We start from the raw sequence: 19,058 nt of genomic DNA, 5'->3' as shown, positions 1-19,058 counted from the left end.
ATGTCATACAATGTCTGAAAAGAAAAAAAAAATCGGCTCGATAGGTGCGCAATTCGGTTTCGGAGTCACAATGCCAGTAACATCCTGTAAGATGAGATCCAATAGAGGAAGTTGTCATCGCCACCCTCATCTTCGGCTTGCTGTTTCCTTTAGTCAAAGACAGCAAGGGAAATGCAAAATTTATATACAGTTCCTTACTAAGACTGCAGTGACCAAACTTCCCGTGTATGCAGCTTTCAATCCACAGAGTAACCATTTAGTTCCCTCATTCCCCCTTTCCCGCTGATCTCAGGTGATTTAAACGTGGCATTGAATTGAACTGTCTGCTCGACAGCAAGACGGAAGAACAGCTGGTTGACCAGGAAACAATGAGGGACAAAAAAGAGAAAGAGACTATGACGGCAAGATCAAAAGAGGGAGGAGTTCCCTGGGGAGCAGCACGTTCCCTCTCTCCGACCCAACCCCACCCTTAACCCTACCCCTCCTCTGGGTACACTTCGCGGCAGAGGCTCTCGATCCAGTCCACCTCTTTAATCCACCATTCCGATCCACAATCCAGTGGAGTCCCAACCATTGGTCGCAAGGCGCCATTCAATCTTCAGACAAGACCCTGTGAGAACTACTGACCAGCGCCCTCCCCTTCCCCCGCCTTGCCGCTCACAAACTGTTCCCGGATCGAATCTGCTTGTGTATGTTACTCCCAGGATCGCTTTCGCAAACGGTCAATGGGGGTGTGAGGATAAGCGAAGACATTCGTCGGCAGCCATTCCGCAAATTAATGGTAAAAAGATCGCCACCACTCGCAGACGCCCGACGGTTTGTCGGCAGATAACTGAGGGAGGCTGGTGGTTAATGGCAAATAAGATTAACTCTCTGCTGCTGCAAGGCGGAGTCTATTTCCAGTCCAGCTACATGACTTCAGATGTTTCTTTACTTGCAAGCTGGGCCCGAAACTAAAACAATCGCAAAGCGAAGATAAATAAATCCGGGATTTAGGGAGTTGTGGGTCTTGAGGTTAAACCAATATAGAAGGAATAAGTAGGAGGGAAGCTTTTATAATTACCTTTAAATCGGATTTGAATTTCCAACAACGCCCAGCAGAGTGCAAAGTGGTCACCACCTAAGCTTTCACGATAAAAACGCCCAGCTTTAATTTTACAACAAATTAAAAAAAAGCAAGTCACGTGACTTCTAAAACGCAAAGGTTCGTTGTTGTATGACCTACCCTAAGATAAAACGAAACACTTACGATTATTTTTCTTTTAAACACTTTTATTCGTGTTTTAATAAATCGAATTCTATCGAAGCCAAAGAAGCAAACTGGGGAGGGGACAACCACTCCTTCCCCCGAAAAAAAAACAACAAAAAAAACCCTTTCAGATTGCAAAGGTTGGGAGGACTAAAGATTTACGAAAGGCAGACTCGGAGCGGATCACTATTAATCAGATTTACCAAGTTCACGCACTCTGGCGCCAGTAAGAGCAACAGCAGCTGGAAACAAGACAGTTTGGCCGCCTAAAAAATGGCGTCTGTGTCTGAGAGCACTACACAGCGGCGACTAAAAGTTGAGTGAAAAACAGTTTATGGTCAGCGGTGTGCCGACCCCTAGAAAGGTTGACCAAGCTTCTGAGTAACTTCTGGAGTAAAATCGTAAAGAAAGGGGAGAAAACCATCAAATGAAAAGGGGTGTGGACGGGCGAGGATAAACCGATCCGTCGCTTGGCGTCACCACACGTCACTTCCCTCAAACGCACAAACGAGGCTGGCGAATCAGATGGGCCGAAGGACGGCCAGACGCGCACGTGACCCACACGCGTGTTGAAGACGATCCCACAGCCGCGGGGACTCTTTGCCAAGAAAAGGCCAAGGTTGCACGAGACTTTAACCTACCGGCGGCTGTGTAACAAACACAACTATATATTCTCCCTGCCCAGGGGCAAAGAATAAGCGGATGCCCGAGCACTAACCAACCCACTAGGGCACTGGGTCTGTATCCATGTCCATCCCCGCAGTTCTCGCTAGTCTCTGTCGGAAGTTGTACGATGGGCGACATCTTTATTCTTTCCTCAGCAAAGCAACATACAGGGGAGTGACTTTTCCATGACTCGTACGCGCATTTCAGCTCGTCTCCATAATTCACAAGTACAGTGCTAGGGTGTTGGCTAATAGATCAACACATATCAACACCCTTCCACCCTTCACTTCCCCCAACCCCAACTGTCGTCTGTGGTGTTCATGGCTGTCGTTTGGTTAATGGTCACACCCTCCGTCCGTAAGAGCCTCATGTCACACTTTACGTGACTTTTCTTACACCACCTAATAAAAAACAACATACATACAAATAAACAAAACAAACCTAGCAACTACTTTAAAAAAAACCCACCTCCACGACCTCATTCTATATTTTGCTCATCTACTGCACACAATACGCAGACAGTAAACACCTCACACAAAAAATATTCCTGCCACGCTCTCTCTCTCTCGCCAAGCTGAATAACATCCTCGTCACTTGGGAATGACCTCCCTTGACCTGTAGAGTTTCTGTTTGCATCCCCTGACCAGATTCTCCTCTGTCTTCACAGACCTGCTGCTGCCATTATAGTGCCCCTAAGTCAGCTGTTCAGTTTTCTTTGCCGCGCAGTTCCTTGCGCCCTCTACAGCTAGCTCGGTGTCTTTCCTGTTTTTGCAGACAACAGACAAACATGGAGGCAGGGTACCACTCCTGAGATTCGCACGCCGTCCTACTGACCCCAGAAGCAGGAGATGGGGTGGCCACACACACACACACTTTTGTAATTGACTCTCGTGTAAAACGTTAGAAATTCTGACCTTCGACCCTGTGGAATATACGTCCCCCCTTCATCATCTCCACCGCTTTCAGTGTGTATCAGTCACAGTGTGAGAACCTCCGCGCCCGTTTCCAGCTGTTCGATCCTGCTTGCCTTTCAGTCCGCGGCCAACCCCGAGGCAGACATACCTCTGCTTCATAACTACGACCCCATGACATCTGATGCGCTCTCTCCACCCACTCTCTGTAAAAATAATACATGTGTGCTGTAGTACACGGGGTGGATGGTAGACAACGGGTGGGGTCGCACGACCTGGCATTGACTGGCGCTTGACAATCTCGGTCCGGTGTTCGCCTCTTGGCTCGGGGCACTGCCCTATTCCTCCCGCTGACCGCCAGCTCCCCATTGTCTGGCGGTGACTCGTTCCGCAGACATCTGCAGCAGGTCGCTGGTACCGAGGTGTTCCGCTTGATGGCGCTGCTGGACATGGCAAGAGTCGATTTGTCCACCCAGCCACAAGGCAGCGTCACCAGCCGCCACACCGTTGTCCTCTTGGACTAACCACGTGACAGCCAGTGAAGTTCACAGGATTCAGAAGCCAATGAAATCCTAAGTGCGCAAGATGAGGTTCATAAGTTCATAAAAATACAAAGCTAACGACTCATCAGGTGGTTTTTTTCTCGAGCTATGCTCTCTGTCAACAAACAACGGTCTAGAGAACGGCTATCAACGGTTTAGCACACTGCAGTCAATAGACAACGGTTAGCTCAGTGCGCAGGGAGCAAAGGGTTGTCACCGACGTCCACAGATACAACACAGTCCGGTCTGTCGTCGTCAGCGTCCTCCCAGAGGACTCGACTCCTGGCTCAGATTTCTATAGAAAATGCATTTGGCTTCTCCTTGCCTGGATTAAAGCATGCTGACATCTTGCACACTCGCAAGTTCATACGAGGTTAGATATAGAGAGTCAGGGAGAGAGAAAAAAAAACAACAACAGAGGATGATATATATATATAAAAACCAAACACACATTGTCTGACTCCCTTCTGTCCCTTAGCCACGCATCAAATGCAAGGGGCATCAGCTATTGATCTCGACGGAAATGAGGTCGCTTGTGCGCTTAATAGACAAAAACCTTGTCTTTGATGTCAGCGCGGCATCGCGGCCACCGACTCTGACAGCGCGGACCCAGAGCGCTCGGCTTAAATTGAACTGTATTCAGTGATACCATCATCCGCAACCTGCCCCACCCTACTCCATCAGCCGACACAGCTCGATTGCAACGTCCCTTTGAAAAGCTGCCAGCCATACTGCTTCCCACGAGACGGCGCTGGCTCTCGAGAGTAGTCTGCCCTTCAAATGGCCGTCTGCTTGCCCAGGGACTGACTTGGTCCTACCCTGGTCTGTAATCAACAGCGCCCCCCGCCAGCAGATACGCCTCCAATACACTTCCTTCACCGATAAAAAGAGGCGAAAATCAGGAAAGCACGTGAGGATTAAACAAAACACAAAATTCACGCAGCAGCAATAGATCTTTGACAAGCTTTCGCATTCTTCAAAACCAAACCTAAAGCCGAAAGTTTTTGTTTTCAAAATTTTGGAACTTTCGTCTTCGATCGATTCCTAATTCTCTCTCTCTTTTAATCCCCCCACTCTCTCGCAAGATCCGGTTCTTAAAGGTCAACGCAAGTAAAACATTTTTTCTTCATGATCGAGTTAAGTTCATTTAAAATAATAATTCCCAAAATAATTATCTGTAATCTTCAAGATATCAGCCTTCGAACATAGGCATTCTTACCTGCCACTAAAAAAGCAGAAGACAATTACTCTTCTTAACTGTAGACTTCAGTTGCACGCAAGTAGTGTTTGTAACAGTGAGTTTTTCTCATTCAGCAAATCTCTGCATGTCTTCAAGTCAAACGAAGAAATGTCGCTCAGGATGTCGTGTTCAAAAAGGGATTTCCATCCCCCGCAGAAAATGGAACAGTTGATTTTGAACTACAGCCCTAAGAATATGAACTTTATTTAGAAGCTTTGACTGGTTAAAAAAAATTAATGGTCAGAATCGAATTTACTTGAAAGACTGGTAAGTGAACTCATACAGACGACGCCATTTTTAGAAATACTACCCTTAGTCATCTCTGTTTTCTCGACTAATCCAGGTGTGATTATATTTCTCGTTCCTTTTCGTCCATAAAAACCATCAAAATATGTTTTTGTGATGCTTTTGCTCTATCTCCAGCGATTTTCGCTGAGCGCTCGTGTTGCCCTTTAACCTGTAGTGTCGAGGGCCGTAGTCTCATCGGGTCGCTAAGCCACTTAGAGGCCATCAAAGGTCCGACCACCCTCTAAGTGGTTTAGAGGCCGAAATATGTCGCATCTTTTGACTCCGCTGGCGCTGATTCGGCTGTAAGTGTAGAGACGCCGCTGGCGCCTGTAACTCGCGAAGGGCTCGTTAAACATGGCCGCGTGGTGTTTTGCTGTACGACGCGGACCGAATCTTCACAGAAACAGGATATTTCGGGATCAAAGTAATCCCATCGATTCATGGGATGACATAACGATATACAAACGTTTAAAATTTCGAAGAGTTGACATCTGGAGATCGTCGACGACATTCAGGAGGCTTTAACATTTTGCGAATCGAGGGCAGTGTCACACCGACATTGCAAGTATGTCTTGCCCTTCGTTTCTATACGACAGGTACCTTTCAAAATGTGTGTGCTGACCACGTGCTGTACTATTTTTATTTTAAATGCTTTGTTAGCCTGGAAAGGGCCTGGGAAAATTAGGTGGAAGGGGGAGGTGTGAAAGACCCCAGTTAATGGGGCTGTCAGTGTGGACAGTCTGAGGCGTGCCGCACAATGCTGGGATGGCCGGCCGGTCTTTTTTTTTTTAAAGCAATTGGTGTTGATAGGTTGTTTTGTTGGAAGAACAAAGGAAAGAAAGCTGTGTTGATTTGAATGTTGTTGTGTGACTGAGTGTTTTTACTTGATGGGAGCAGGGAGAAGAAGATTCTCTTCCGTATTGTCAGTGAGTCCCGAGCGGTCGCTTTTTTTTTTTGTATCAAGTCTTGAACCAACTTACAAGACTGCGATGTTCTACGCCACAAGAGGCGGCAATTTTGCAATTCGCTGCCATATTGCGCTCTTCTTTCTATTAATTATTTCATTTGTCAACGAACTCATTAAGCACACCTTTTCCAACCTTACCTGACAAAAAAAAAAAACACAAAAAAAAAACACAACCCAACAACAACAACAAAAGCACAGTCAAGATATATAAAAAGAGAAGATAACGAACACTACTTCAGTCTTCTAACAAGATCCAGATTTCCTTGTTTGTCAGGCAGTTCGCCTTTCTCGGCTTCTTATATGGCGATATGCTGTCTGCTTCATGTTTTTCTTCCATTGTTCTCGCTAAACGTTGGTTCGCGCATGCGCACACGTGGAGTTCCCTAGGTATTCCCTCAAGGTCACGGTGTCGACGGCCCGATTGCTGAAGTGCGGTTACACGGGCGACATTTTTCGCACGCATGGCGCTCGCCTAGCGGCCGGCCAGCTCTCGGGCCGTTGGAGTTTAGCGATCAGGAAAATGTCGACGCGATGAGACTATGGCCCTCCCCCCTACTCTACCCCGACCTTTGTCAGACTTCTCGGGTCCTTGAGCTCATTTGTGAGGGTGGACAGCTCAGCCTACAGCACGTGTATCCCGACCAGAAGGTGTGCACGTTGATGAAGTCCGTAATACTATCAAAGAAATACATTCCTGACTTTTCTAGGAGGAGCTTCATTCTTCCAGTCCGCATGGTCGCCCATGATCTTAGTGAAACAGGGAGTCTTCTTCAGCGATTATTGCAGGATTTCCAAACGACACCCTTTTTGTTTATTTCTCTGTTTCTGTATAGTTAATAAGTACAGCAGAATACAGTGGAGACAATCATCTCAAAGTAACTGAATATGTAAACGAAATTAATACGCGGATCTCTTTCTTCTTATTCACTGATATGCCCTCATCCTCCATGACTAATCACTCCCACGAACTTGCACTGGGCGGCCAAACGCAGATTTGTTAATTTGTCAACTGTTTGTTCATTTTCATTCCATGCCAATCTTTGACAGCCAAGCTCCTGTCAGAACCCTTCACTGTTTTTACCTGTCACCAGCTTTGATGTACAGGTGATACATTACCTTGCTGTACTTACTACTCTTTCCACGTTTGATTGTTAAGATCACCTGCTGTTCTCAAAGAACTGGTTTTTGGTTTCATCAAAACATCAAACAATATTAACTTTAAAAAAATTATGTTGGCATCATCGATTCGCCTGTCGCACACTGTATGATGGATTTCTGACCTTCTTTTTTAACTAACACCACCGGCCTCGCTCGCAGATATATGATGGCGACTGTCTCTAATGTAGCCCCAACTTCCCATCTACCCTTCTTCCCTCCCACCTGTCAACTGTCTGGGCCCTCCATGCATCATCGGTCTTTGATCTTGTCTTGTTAAGAGCGCACCTAGAGATACTCTCCACCTACTCAGCCGGCAGACTTGAGAGCATCTGTAGTCCGAGGGGAACACCACCTTCCTCCTGTTTTTTTTTTTTTTTTTTTTTTTTTGCAAAATGTCACAGTAACCTGTGCTAGTGCTTCCCCAATTTTAAAATTTAGAGCTGGTTGGTGGAGAGAAGCTGCTTTGAAAACTGTGAAAGCTATTTGACTTTTATCGTTCTTGATGGTCATTTTGTACCAGTTGGAAGAACATGGACCAACAGTATTTCACTTCAGTGCTACCTGTCTAAATACATGCTCTAGTAAACTTTATGCCCTTCGGCGAAATTTTGAAGTGATCCCTTGAGACCCTAAAGTAATTTTTGCTTTTTATTTTCAGCAAGACTGTGCTTGGAATCAATACCCGATTTGGTTATTTTCGCCCCTTGCCACAAAGAGTACCCTAAAGCCTGTCATTCTGCACTTCTTGCAGCCATGGCCACATTTTAAAACATTTTGTGAGCCCCAGCTGATTGAAATATCTGGCCAACAGCATCATCAATGTGCAAATAAAATGATCACGTGATAGGGTTTACAGCGATATTCAAATCAAGTAGCGGAACTTTACCGCACCCAGTTGTCCATCTCATTTAGAACAACGAAGACGAATATTTCTTTCCTCTATTTTAAACTTCGACGTTTTTAAAAAAAAAAATATTATTTATAATAAATTTCTTTTCTTGATTTTTTAAAATTCCTTCAGATACTGACTTTTCCAGAGACTGGAAAAAAATTGAAATGTAGTGATTTTTCAGGCTTTTCCTGTACGAACTCTGCTGACAGAAAGTGCCCCCAAGATAAGGGACCCTCCTCTCCGACGATAAGATTACAGGCTTCAATTAGGGAGCTTAATGGACCTGAAAATACACACAGCGACCTTCACTTTCAGCTGTTTGTTTGTGTGTGTGTGTGCCAGCGAGTATAGAGGAGGGGGAGGGTTGATGGCTATATTAAAAAAGTTTGTTGCCCACAAGCTGCAAGACACAAAAGTGCTTACAAAGCAGAGTCTACTGTCTGTATAAATGACAGTTAAGCATGAAGGCAGCATCCAGTCTTACACAGGCCAGAAGCTGTAGCAGCAGATTACACGTGCATTAGACAGACTCTACAGACATCGTAATGATAATCAGTTGTAGGTGATCTGCCAGTTTCTCCTCTCACTCATTCAATCACGTGACATTACGCCGGACTCTGCAGGCATCACCCCACTGCACCAGAACAGTGACCTTCTCAGTCCACAGGTCAGGTCGCAGATAAAAGAAGTCAGCATTAACGACAAACCACCCAACCTCCTGCCCTCTCGTCCCCCCATCTCCCTCCCAGGTCCTTCTCGGAAGCAAGCGTTCAGGGTCTATTCAATTACTGTGTGTCAGGTGAGCAAATGGCTTCAATCATTGTTTCCTTCGGCCAGACCTTGCCATAAATATCCCAGCATCTTCACCTGCTTAGCTGCAGCAGCAGGCGGGCAGGCACGAAGAGTTTCCTTAATGACATTACGGCGACGAGCACGGGCAAGGGCCGGCCGTGCGGGTGACCGTCCGTCAAGCTCTGATGGCTGTGTGGCTGTAGAGACACCTCTGGCAGTTGATTTACGCGCCAACTGCTCGGCCAGACTTATCGCAGGCTGCGCATCCGTAGCTCCTCATCCGGGCACTGCCACGGCCCCCCGACAAAACCATTTTTCACCGGTTCGAATTGTCTCCCCCTTGCGCACCCTGACCCGTGTCTCGGCATCTGCAACACTGGCATGAGCAGGGGCGAAAACAGCTCTGCGATGCTTTTTATTTCAAACCCTCAACTTATTGCTAATGAAAAATCACCTCGTCAAAATCACAACGATCAGCTTTCCTCGATAAAGAAAGTAATTTTGTGGCTAAGACAGTGGCGCACAAACTGGAGGGGAAGAGGATGGGCAGCTCCCCATTTAAAAAAAAAAAGGTATTGAGGAGGCAAGAATGTGAACGTCCTTCATTGTCAGCATGTGTTTGTCCCCCTCCATTTCCCCCCAAAGCTGAGTATCGCCCTCCGCCAGTGTAAAATGAAACTCTTTCGCTCGCAGTTCCAGGGGGACGGCACTTCATCTCTCCAACACCAACACAGCAAACAGGAGAAGGGGCAAAGGGAGGTTGGGGAGGAAGCCGCAAAAAGTACCATCGCAAAACACAAATGCCCTCCACCGCCATCCGGGGATTCCAAATACTCCAAGCTGATAAAGGGCTTCGTTCTGCCTGCTTACAACCGCCGGCGGGCATGCGCAGTGGCTGGTGTAGCATGTCACAATGTTTGCGGGACATGTAGAGTTTGTTTGTAGGGGAGGGCGGTGGCAGGGTGGGAGTGGAGGTTTTCAAAAGGAACAAGGTTTAGTGATGAGGGTAAGGGAGTGCATCTAGAGATTTTTTGTTCAAGCCATTAACAAATTACCATCTCCTTCATACAAGCCCCAACATATTTTGCTGAGACGAAGAGAACGCATGGTGACCGCATTCCACGTTCACACCCCAGACACATCCTCTAGAAACTCTACTATCACCATCTCTTTGCCAACGCCTCCTGTCTCTGACCGGCCGCCAACCAGCATATACTATGTTACAGTATTGAACACTGAAACTATATTAGTCCGGCCTGAACTCTTAGAAACTCACTCCCAGTTTCTCTTTGCCAAAATTAATTGCCCACCCCTGGTCTAGAAACTCTACTATCACATCTCTTTGCCAACCCCTGCACAACCTCTAGAAACATCGCCTGCGAGATCTCTCACAAACTCATCACTACCACAAGATGGCAGATCAGGGATCGACAAGAGGGACCTCTCGACTGCCCCCCAAAACATCTTGTTTCTGCGAAATAAAAGTTTGAGTTGGAAAACTATTTTTTTTTTCTCTCATTTCTCCTGCTGCACGTGGCGGGTGTCTGCCAGTGCCCACGTGGGTGTGTTGAAGGGTGGGAGAGGTGCGGGTCACTGGGTCACTTCCTAGTTACAAGTTATTAGAAGATTTGAAACAAACACAAACATGCGAAGGGCAAGGCAACGACGGAGTTAGACAGATGTAGGGCGATGCTAACTGAAGGAGGACTGAGTGTGAAGGGCAGACAGGTTTGTGACATTTGCAACCAATCGAGCAAATAATAATAACTGTGTGTCACGTGACGTGTGCTAGTTAAAGGTCACTGTCAACAAACGGTTCTTTCAGTCTGACACTGACTTACACCTGAGTGTCACGACTCAGGTCAACTCTCTCTCGGTCTGATGTTTGTTTACAGACGAGTTTCCTCCCCGAGGACACCGTTTGCTGCTGACGTCTGGCGATACTTGCGCGCTTCCTTCTGTCGATTCACAACTTGATTCGTCACGTGATTCACTACGTGATCGCCTACGTGAGAGAGCCTTGTACACTAAAAGCTTCCCATCTTCGGCGGACATGGCATCCCACAAGATGAACGACCTCCGTACAAAGAAACAGGCTGATATCCCTCAACACACCCACTTGCTCGACCCAACAGAAGAGAGCAATAAACAAAGCAAAAAATAAAAGCAGCTTACCTTGCATCATGTCATCCTCTGACACAGCTTCAGCCTACACAAAGGAGAAAATCACAAAAGTAATTAACGAGACTGACAACAGAGAAATAAAGCACAAGAAAAACTAATGTGACTGAAAAAAGAACATGTACGTGGAACCCGAACAGCCTGGTAATAAAGCCTCTACAAAGATGTTTAGCAGGTCTGTATGACCCTCTCAGTATTAACCAGGAACTTCCGTCCCTAGATGATCATCTCAGGATGATATTAATATACTTTGTGGACGATGCTCACGTCCGTGCTGACCTGTCCGAGGAACATTTTAGGATTTACCAATTAAAAACTCGCTTGAGGAGGTAAAGAAAAAAACAAGGTAGACGTTTGCTGTCGTTACAAGTAATGTAATCCTGCATTACGTGCCTCGCCCTCCCCTAGCACGTGCAGCGCTGACGTCAACGCAGGACAGGGTTTCAAGGCGGGTATGTACGACTCGCAGGGATTTGTGGGTGGGTGAGTGGGTGAGTACAGGGGTGGGGATAGAAAAGTGCAGTTAGTGCATTTCACGTGTCTGCGTCGCTGTACACAAACAGCTCGGGGTGAAGGGGAGGAGCTGGGCACGAAGTCTGTGGACGAGGGAGGGAGGCAGCTGTGGCCACACACAAAGAAAGGGATTTGCTCAGTTTTCCAAATAAATCATTCTTGCTAAAAATACCGCTGTTCATGTGGTCAGCCATGTTCCTAACGATCACCTTACCAGTAATCTGAACATAACTTTTTCCTAGAAACCCAAACGAGTCACATTTCTTGACTCAATGGCTATTTAGCTTTTATTTACGAATTTTCTCGATGTATCTAGTCTGTGTTGCTCCTTTCTTATTGCGCATTTGATTCATTCTAAATACACCACCAGGGTAATAAGTAGTCCCTAGCTGTATCCTGTCTTCTGTCTTAAATCAACGTTCAGACAGAGAGAGAAAAAAAAAACCTTACTTTGTATGTAACAGCCAGCCGTAGATGTGCAACAGTCTATCTCATCAGTGGATGGTACCTAACACTAAAAGATTTCGTCTGCACCCAGTACACATCTTGCCCCAGACAACCTCAGAGTGCGAGACTTTCAACTCTCTAGACATGCGAGCTTATGACTGGAATAATAAAGTGACTACAACTTCTCAAGCTGTCTGCGCATGTCAAGTAGTAAAGGTGAGTAGATGTGTGAGGGGGTTGGAAAGGGGAGAGAACGGACACAGTCGGACCTAACTATACTAAGAGCGAAATATTAACGAAGAGACAAAAACAAGTCAAAGGGGACCAGACCTCTTTGGACTTTTCTTCATCGGCTGGTACTGGGTCTGCGATGATGTAGTCCTCTGGCCTGTGCACAGAAACAGAAAACGTGATTACAACGTGATTACAACGTGACCAATGACGCAGCCAATGAAAGTCTCTGCACAATGACCTCAGACGCTTACATTAGCATTCAATCAATGCTTCACAAACGACACACTCTCTAGGGAAGTGCAACTTACCTGAAGAACTGCAGAAAATTGCATGACTTTGAGTGAATGGCATGATAATTGTATTGAGCAATGTAAGTGCGATTGTCGTGGCTATATACATTATTTTGGATGAAAAACAAGGCTTGGAAGATCGAAGACTACGTAATAAACAATCGAGAAAATAACAATTTGCAAAATTACAATAAATTCTGTGACTGAAAAAAGAAGTGAACGAAGATAAAACAAACGAGTCAATAAATAAAAGAAAGAAAAATAGAAAGAACAAAAGACTCAAACAAGCAAAGAAAAAACTAAAAGAAAAAAACGACAAAATATAAAACAAACAAAAAAGAGTAAAAGCAAACTAAATAAATAAAAACAAAGAGAAAACAAAATGAAAGAAAACGAAAGAATAAATGGAAGAGAAGACACGACTGCCGACACACCTGTAAGCGTTTCTTTCCTGCCTCATGTCTACAACTCATTCATTTCTGACCACGGCGCTGATACTACATTTTTCTACACCGAAAATCTATTTCCCATTATTTGTCAAATTAAAAACTAATGCGGCCTCAGGCCACCCGAAAGCAAAACGTTTTCCAAATATCTAGTTGTTTTTTTTTTAACCGCAAAACATCTACACAGCAATCAAAACCCAATTTTAGAATGATCAAAACAAAGTCAAAATACCAACACTAATTATAACTTTTAATGAAATTATTAAAATGTATTGTTGTTTTCCTGGATTATCCAACGAAATGTTTTTTTAAACAGAAACTGCGTTTGCTTTTCACTGCGCTAGATGGCATTAGACACGAAAATGGATGTTTCACAAAGAAAAATAATAAAAAAAAAAAAAGTTTACTGGAATAAACAGTTACAGGCGAGAACAAGGATTTCAGAAACAGTGGTTCAATGGCTTCCTTCACAGAAAAAGGGCCCTTCAGACATGAAAATGCTGTTGAAACAAAAACACTTTGTCAGTTTCTGTATTTTTCTCTTTATGTAGTTGACGAACAATAGAATACAGGGAAACTACTTTATAACAAGTTCACAAAATTGAAGACGTGGACACAGCTGACTACTCAGATGCCCTTCTTAACACAAGGGCTGGAAGTTTGAGAATGTTCTAGTAATAGAAAAAGTATTCACTAGTTATGTATGCTGTGACAATATGAGTCTCGCTCTCTATCTCCTCCCCCGGGTGGATGGTACGGAATGCTGTATTTATGTGAATACTGTATCAAACATTGTCCAACTCTGCGATGGATAGTATAGGTATGCCGCAATTTCTTCTTGAGCCACAAGTCACACCTTCGAGCAGGTAAAAAAGTGAAAATAAATACATTCCGGGGCAACGGACTTCGACGAAACAGTGTATGATAGAGACAACAGGAACATTGCTGTCAAAATTGGCGAGGATCAGACAAATAATGTGGGCGCACTGACTTCATTCACACAATTTTTTAAATTAAATTCATTTGACATGTTTTCGTTCTTGTTTTAACTCCTTACGGCTGTGAGTATTCACTCTACCAATCTTTCATTTCTTTTTATTCTTCCCTTTCTTTCACTGACAAGACCTGTTAGCTGTGAGAGACGGCGGCTGCCACTAGCGTAGCCATGGTTGTTTGTCATCTCCTCCCACCATCATCCACTTCTTAACTCCCCTGCCCCACCGTTTATCAACGGAAGCCTTTATAATCTCCCTTTGCTAAGACAACATCGCCGGAAAATTCCCAGGGTAGTCAAAACATTTGGAGACGGGATCGTCTCCGTGACATCGCCCCTCGACAGGTCACAGTTGTACTTCATCAAGTTCATTCCTGCGGCCAGCTTTGGACTTGGTATGGCAACAACAGCTAAAACGATATTCCACTGTAATCATTAATTCTAGATGCCAAAACTTGTATTACTGAATTATTATACAGCAATACTTGTATTACTGTTACTATACCACGACATGTTTGTATTCAATACCAAGCGAACACTTGTGGTTCTGTGCTGATGTACTAAAATATCACGAAAATACTTATCTCACTGTCGTACTATACCACGGTAATCTTTGTATAACTTTTTATTTATATCACGACAATACAATGCTGTTAGTATTTAGAGTTCTGCGGTCTGGTGATGATGAGGCGAAGGCGTAAACAGCTTTGAGGGAGGACATCAATCAGAAGGAAGTACAGGAAACTTCAGGAGAAATAAACTGAGCGAATGTGAGGACGAGTCAATAGGTCGGGGGCAGTCCGGTGCTCTCCGACCGACGCATCAGCACTAGAGTGGATGACCCCTGACCTCACCACAGTGTACGGTGCCAAGGATAGAGGACTGGGTGCAGTGCGAAGACTTTGCCCAGACCAACAGAAGTCATAAGAGGGGGAGGGGGAGGTCACAACCTCGCTCGTCTGTACCCTAGCACCATCACACAAAGGTGAAAAGCAATCACACAGGACGCTGAGGTCACGGGGTTCAAGGGACAGTAGTGATCTTCACACAATTATGACTTGCTCGTTGGTCATTGCTCATAGACATCTTGATTGTTATCACTAACCCAGCTAACGACACACCACCGATTACTTGAATTCAAATCCTAACAATGGCCGACACTTCCTGTCCCTCGCTGACGTCACACAGCCCGCCACAGCCTCGTCACCGCCGTTACTAAACCTTTAACTGATGATGTTTGCCTGCTGGTCTAACCACTCTATCTGCCTGTCCAAGTCATTAAGGGGCTGAGACACAATGCTGTTTTGTGTGACAAACACTCGTAGCAACAAGGTGGACAGTCACGAGGGGCGAATCACGTGACATCACAAGCTGTAGAGTTCCGCTCACGGGAATGCTGGTGTGCAACTGCTGTTGTCTCTTGTTCGTCCTCAATCTCATGACTATACAACCAGCTGCCCTCACCATCCGGGCTGACAGAGCGGCGGAATGTTTGAAAGGAGGACAGGACTCGTCCACGGAAGGCGGGAACAATGATGCTGTCTCCCTGTCTCAACACTGCATCGCGGCTGGAAATTACGAGTTCAAGTCATCCGGTATTGCCTTGTTCAAACTGATGAAATCCCTCGACACAGATGCACATTACCCAAGTGCTAAACAGCTCCGCTTTTTCTTCTCCCCCTGACGGCCTTCGATCACCCACTTAATCTTTTCCCCAAATTAAAACTCAGCCTGTTACATATCCTGGCGAAGAAAAAAAAAAAAAAAAAAAAAGAAGAAAAGAAAGGAAGAACGGAAATAATCTGCACTTAATTTTCTAGAAATTCATTGCCCATCCACGTGGTTTAACATTATCTCCCTTCTCGCCTAGCGCCACCTATTTCCTGTTTACTGGCCAGTGGTCTAGATGAGAGACACCTCGCACAGAACCCTAACTGTAATCGTTTACTCACAAGTCGACGTCCTCACTAAAATAAAAACAAATAAAATGTCGACAACTGTCACAACTCAGGGAGACTTTGAAAGCTTTACCGCGCCTTTACTGTGGTACCTGACAGTCTTTGCACCTGAGACCACACACTTCAAGACCTATTACTACAGTCGCACCTTGCCCACCTGTTATCAACTTTTCGCAAGGATCTGTTCTACGTTTGCTAAAGAATTAAAAAAAAAAAACAACAACAACTATAAATCCTAAGCAATCCGGAAAACCAAATCCCTTAAAGACATTGAAGTTTAAAAATACTACAGACTAAAGCAAAGCACACAAAAATAATAACCATGAATCAGACATCAAATTCTGAAGAGGATGCTTCGGAAAAATGTTCAAATAACAAATCAATGACCAGTCACACTAACCTAGCAGAAAGACACAAAATAAAAAATAAACAAAAAACAAAAAAACAAACAAACAAACAAAAAAAACAACCAAACAAACAAAAACCAGATGGGTGCCCGTTACATAGCAAGAAACTGTAGTTGTTTATCGAGAAAAAGCTAAGCTGGAAATTGCTCTTGATAAAGCGAGCTTTCAGGTGATTTTTGAAAGTTACAAATATCTGAGAACGGATTACGATTGGACAGGGCTAAAAATGTGTAACGTGAGTGGCTCACCGAGCAAAGACCATGAGGTACAATGACAGCTTCCGGCTACTAGTAAGTTAAAGATGGGGTTTGGAACCTGATATTTACAGGTTAGGTTTATATCGTCTACATCTACCATTATCTGCAAAAAATGCAAACCATTCAGGTCGGTCTTTAAACATCAACCAACGAGTTCTCGCATTTCTCAAGACTGAGGTGAGCTCACTAAGAGACTTTATTTCTCAAAGCCCTTTTCATTCTCGAGCTAAAAGCTCGCAAAATGTGAAAACTCTAAGGTCCCGAATATACTTCAGGATATGGTGCGTGTGTGTTGGGAGAGAGAGGACTGGGACAATTCATTTTAATTATGACTATCTGAGGATATTCCATTCTCCCGGTTTAGGGAAGAGTGCTCGCTTGTATCGCCATGATGGATCAGCAAGGTATTCACTCACATACAGGGCGATTCTATCTTGAACGAAGCTCAGTTCAGTCATTGTTCAAAACAAATTTGAATTCGAGTAAGCTTTAACAACACAACAGAGGACAGTAGGCCTTTAACAAGTCCCTCTAAAAGTTGTATTAAACCGCTCAAACTGTTTTGCGATAGAAAAAAAATCCACCAGCTTCTCTGCAATGAAAGCATTTGTGAGTCCATATATCGTGAATGCCTTGATGGAAGGGATGCCAACAGGATACAATGCACACAACACTCGTTTCTTCCCTACAACAAACAATAAACCTGCCTTTGCACTGAATCAAGCAACATAAAAACACACTAACCACGCAGACTGGGTATCAAGCTCACCAAGAAGTTCAGCATGGATGTAAAACCCACAGCCATAAACAATGTACTGCTCACGGATTCAGTGTCCTCCGAGAGAAGAAGTGTCGCAAATCAAGAAGTTTCAGCGACAAGCAAGAAAGGATATTGCAGAGAAGGCAGAAAGAAGTTTTCAGCAAGTGAACCTACTGTACATCCCTGCCTAGATAAACATGGCTGTAGATATGTATTCCCAGGAATGTTGGTGGCGAAAACAAACATGTTTGTCGGGCAAGAGAATGTTTGCAACTCCAAACAAAGGCACTTCTACTATCTGTCGCTAGAGCTGAGATCAGTTATAATATAACCGACACCCGTTTTCTGGGATACCCACGTCTTCTGTACCCTGCCAACATCAACAATGCTACCTGCTTCTGGTGCTTGAATTTGAATATAAAGGTGTTACAAAAGTGTCAACAATAAAATGACATTAGTCAGGTACCATTTCCTTCCTAGAAACAAAAGTCAGTTGGATACCATTTACTTCCCGAATATTTTCATCAATGTATATGAATATGCAGGTGCTTGCGAAGATAAATCTTTAAGGGGAATTTTTCTAGCAATCAAAACTGGACTGGTGTGGGGTTTTTCAACTGAAATTTTATGACTGAGTGTGACTTCAGTTTTCATCTACAGTGTCCGGCCTGACAGCACTCGGTTTTCACACTCGACGAGACCCGCACATTTACGTTTTTGTCAGAATGATACATTCGTCTGTAGCCACCCTGTCTGTGTTTGATCAATTATTTCGAAATCACTCCAGCCAGGCTTCTTGGGTTATGAACAAACAGCAGACAGAACAGAGGGAAAAGTAGGACGGGAGGAAATAAGAACAGAACAAAGAGAATAAAAGTAGGGGAAAGGGGGAAAAGAAGGAAGGAAACGGAGAAATCAGAGGCAAAGGAAGGAAACGATGGACAGTAGGGAGGGTAGAACAAAGAGGGAACACACGACAGAAAGGAACAGACATTAGCACACAAAAAAAAACAAAAACAAACAAACAAACAAACAAACAAAAAAAAAAAAAAAAAAAAAAAAAAAAAACCAACAAAAAAACGAAAAAGAAAACAAAGACAGGACAAAACAAAGAACAAAGAGAGAACACAAGACGGGAGGTAACAGAGAATAAAGAAGAAACACAATAACAGACAAAAGAGATAACAAAAAGGGAACAAAAGAAAGGAGAGAACAGAGACAGAAAAGACGAGAAAACAAAGAGAGAACAGAAGCGACTACAACGCACCTGATGACCTCACCATACTCGTCCCACTTGAGTTTCTCCTCCTGGAACAGGAACATGGGGTAGGCCTTCTTGGCCTGCTTGAAGAACCCAGTCCGGCTCTTGTTCTGCGAGAGGACAGGAGAAACGAAAACGAAAGTTAAAAAAAAATTGAAAAGTTCATAACTTCGCAACCTCTATCTGCTAGCAGAATCCTGCAAGGAGCAGTGTGCGTCTCCGCCATATTGTAATTTCCTGTCAGCTCATTCAGAGCGAGGCTGGAGAGGGCGACTCAAAAAACGCTGGACACGTCCGCACCGACAATCATTGCTGGAAACGGCGCAGGAAAAATGGCAATAGACATTCCACAGGCATTCCACTCCAGCACCACGTGGTCCCCCGCAAAGCCATCGTCTCGCTACTTCCTCCCTTTTCCTTTTAAACCCAGCTTTCCTCCCACGAGAAACTTTTTCTAAGTTTACGACTTAGACCAGCAAGATGTCAGCTAAACGACGAATTTTAGTCAACTCCTGAGATAAAATTTCTTTGTGGTACTGCCACGTAGCAATCAGGATGTAATCTACATCCTGACAAAAATCAGAACTTTATTCTTCATCCTCATG

At 44.5% G+C, this 19,058-nt stretch overlaps 1 protein-coding gene across 1 annotated transcript in view; it reads right to left on the bottom strand.

The window, feature by feature from the left end:
• LOC112570553 (cleavage and polyadenylation specificity factor subunit 2-like) overlaps nt 1-19,058 on the bottom strand; it is a 114,818-nt gene that overhangs the window by 9,642 nt on the left and 86,118 nt on the right. The window contains 4 exon segments of the mRNA XM_025249064.1: nt 2,499-2,508; nt 3,307-3,338; nt 12,177-12,234; nt 18,460-18,563. Of these exon segments, the coding sequence (XP_025104849.1) occupies nt 2,499-2,508; nt 3,307-3,338; nt 12,177-12,234; nt 18,460-18,563 (204 nt within the window).

This window comes from Pomacea canaliculata, linkage group LG8, assembly GCF_003073045.1.
Source record: "Pomacea canaliculata isolate SZHN2017 linkage group LG8, ASM307304v1, whole genome shotgun sequence".
Lineage (NCBI taxonomy): Eukaryota > Metazoa > Mollusca > Gastropoda > Architaenioglossa > Ampullariidae > Pomacea > Pomacea canaliculata.
This window is presented reverse-complemented; position numbering and strand designations above follow the sequence as displayed.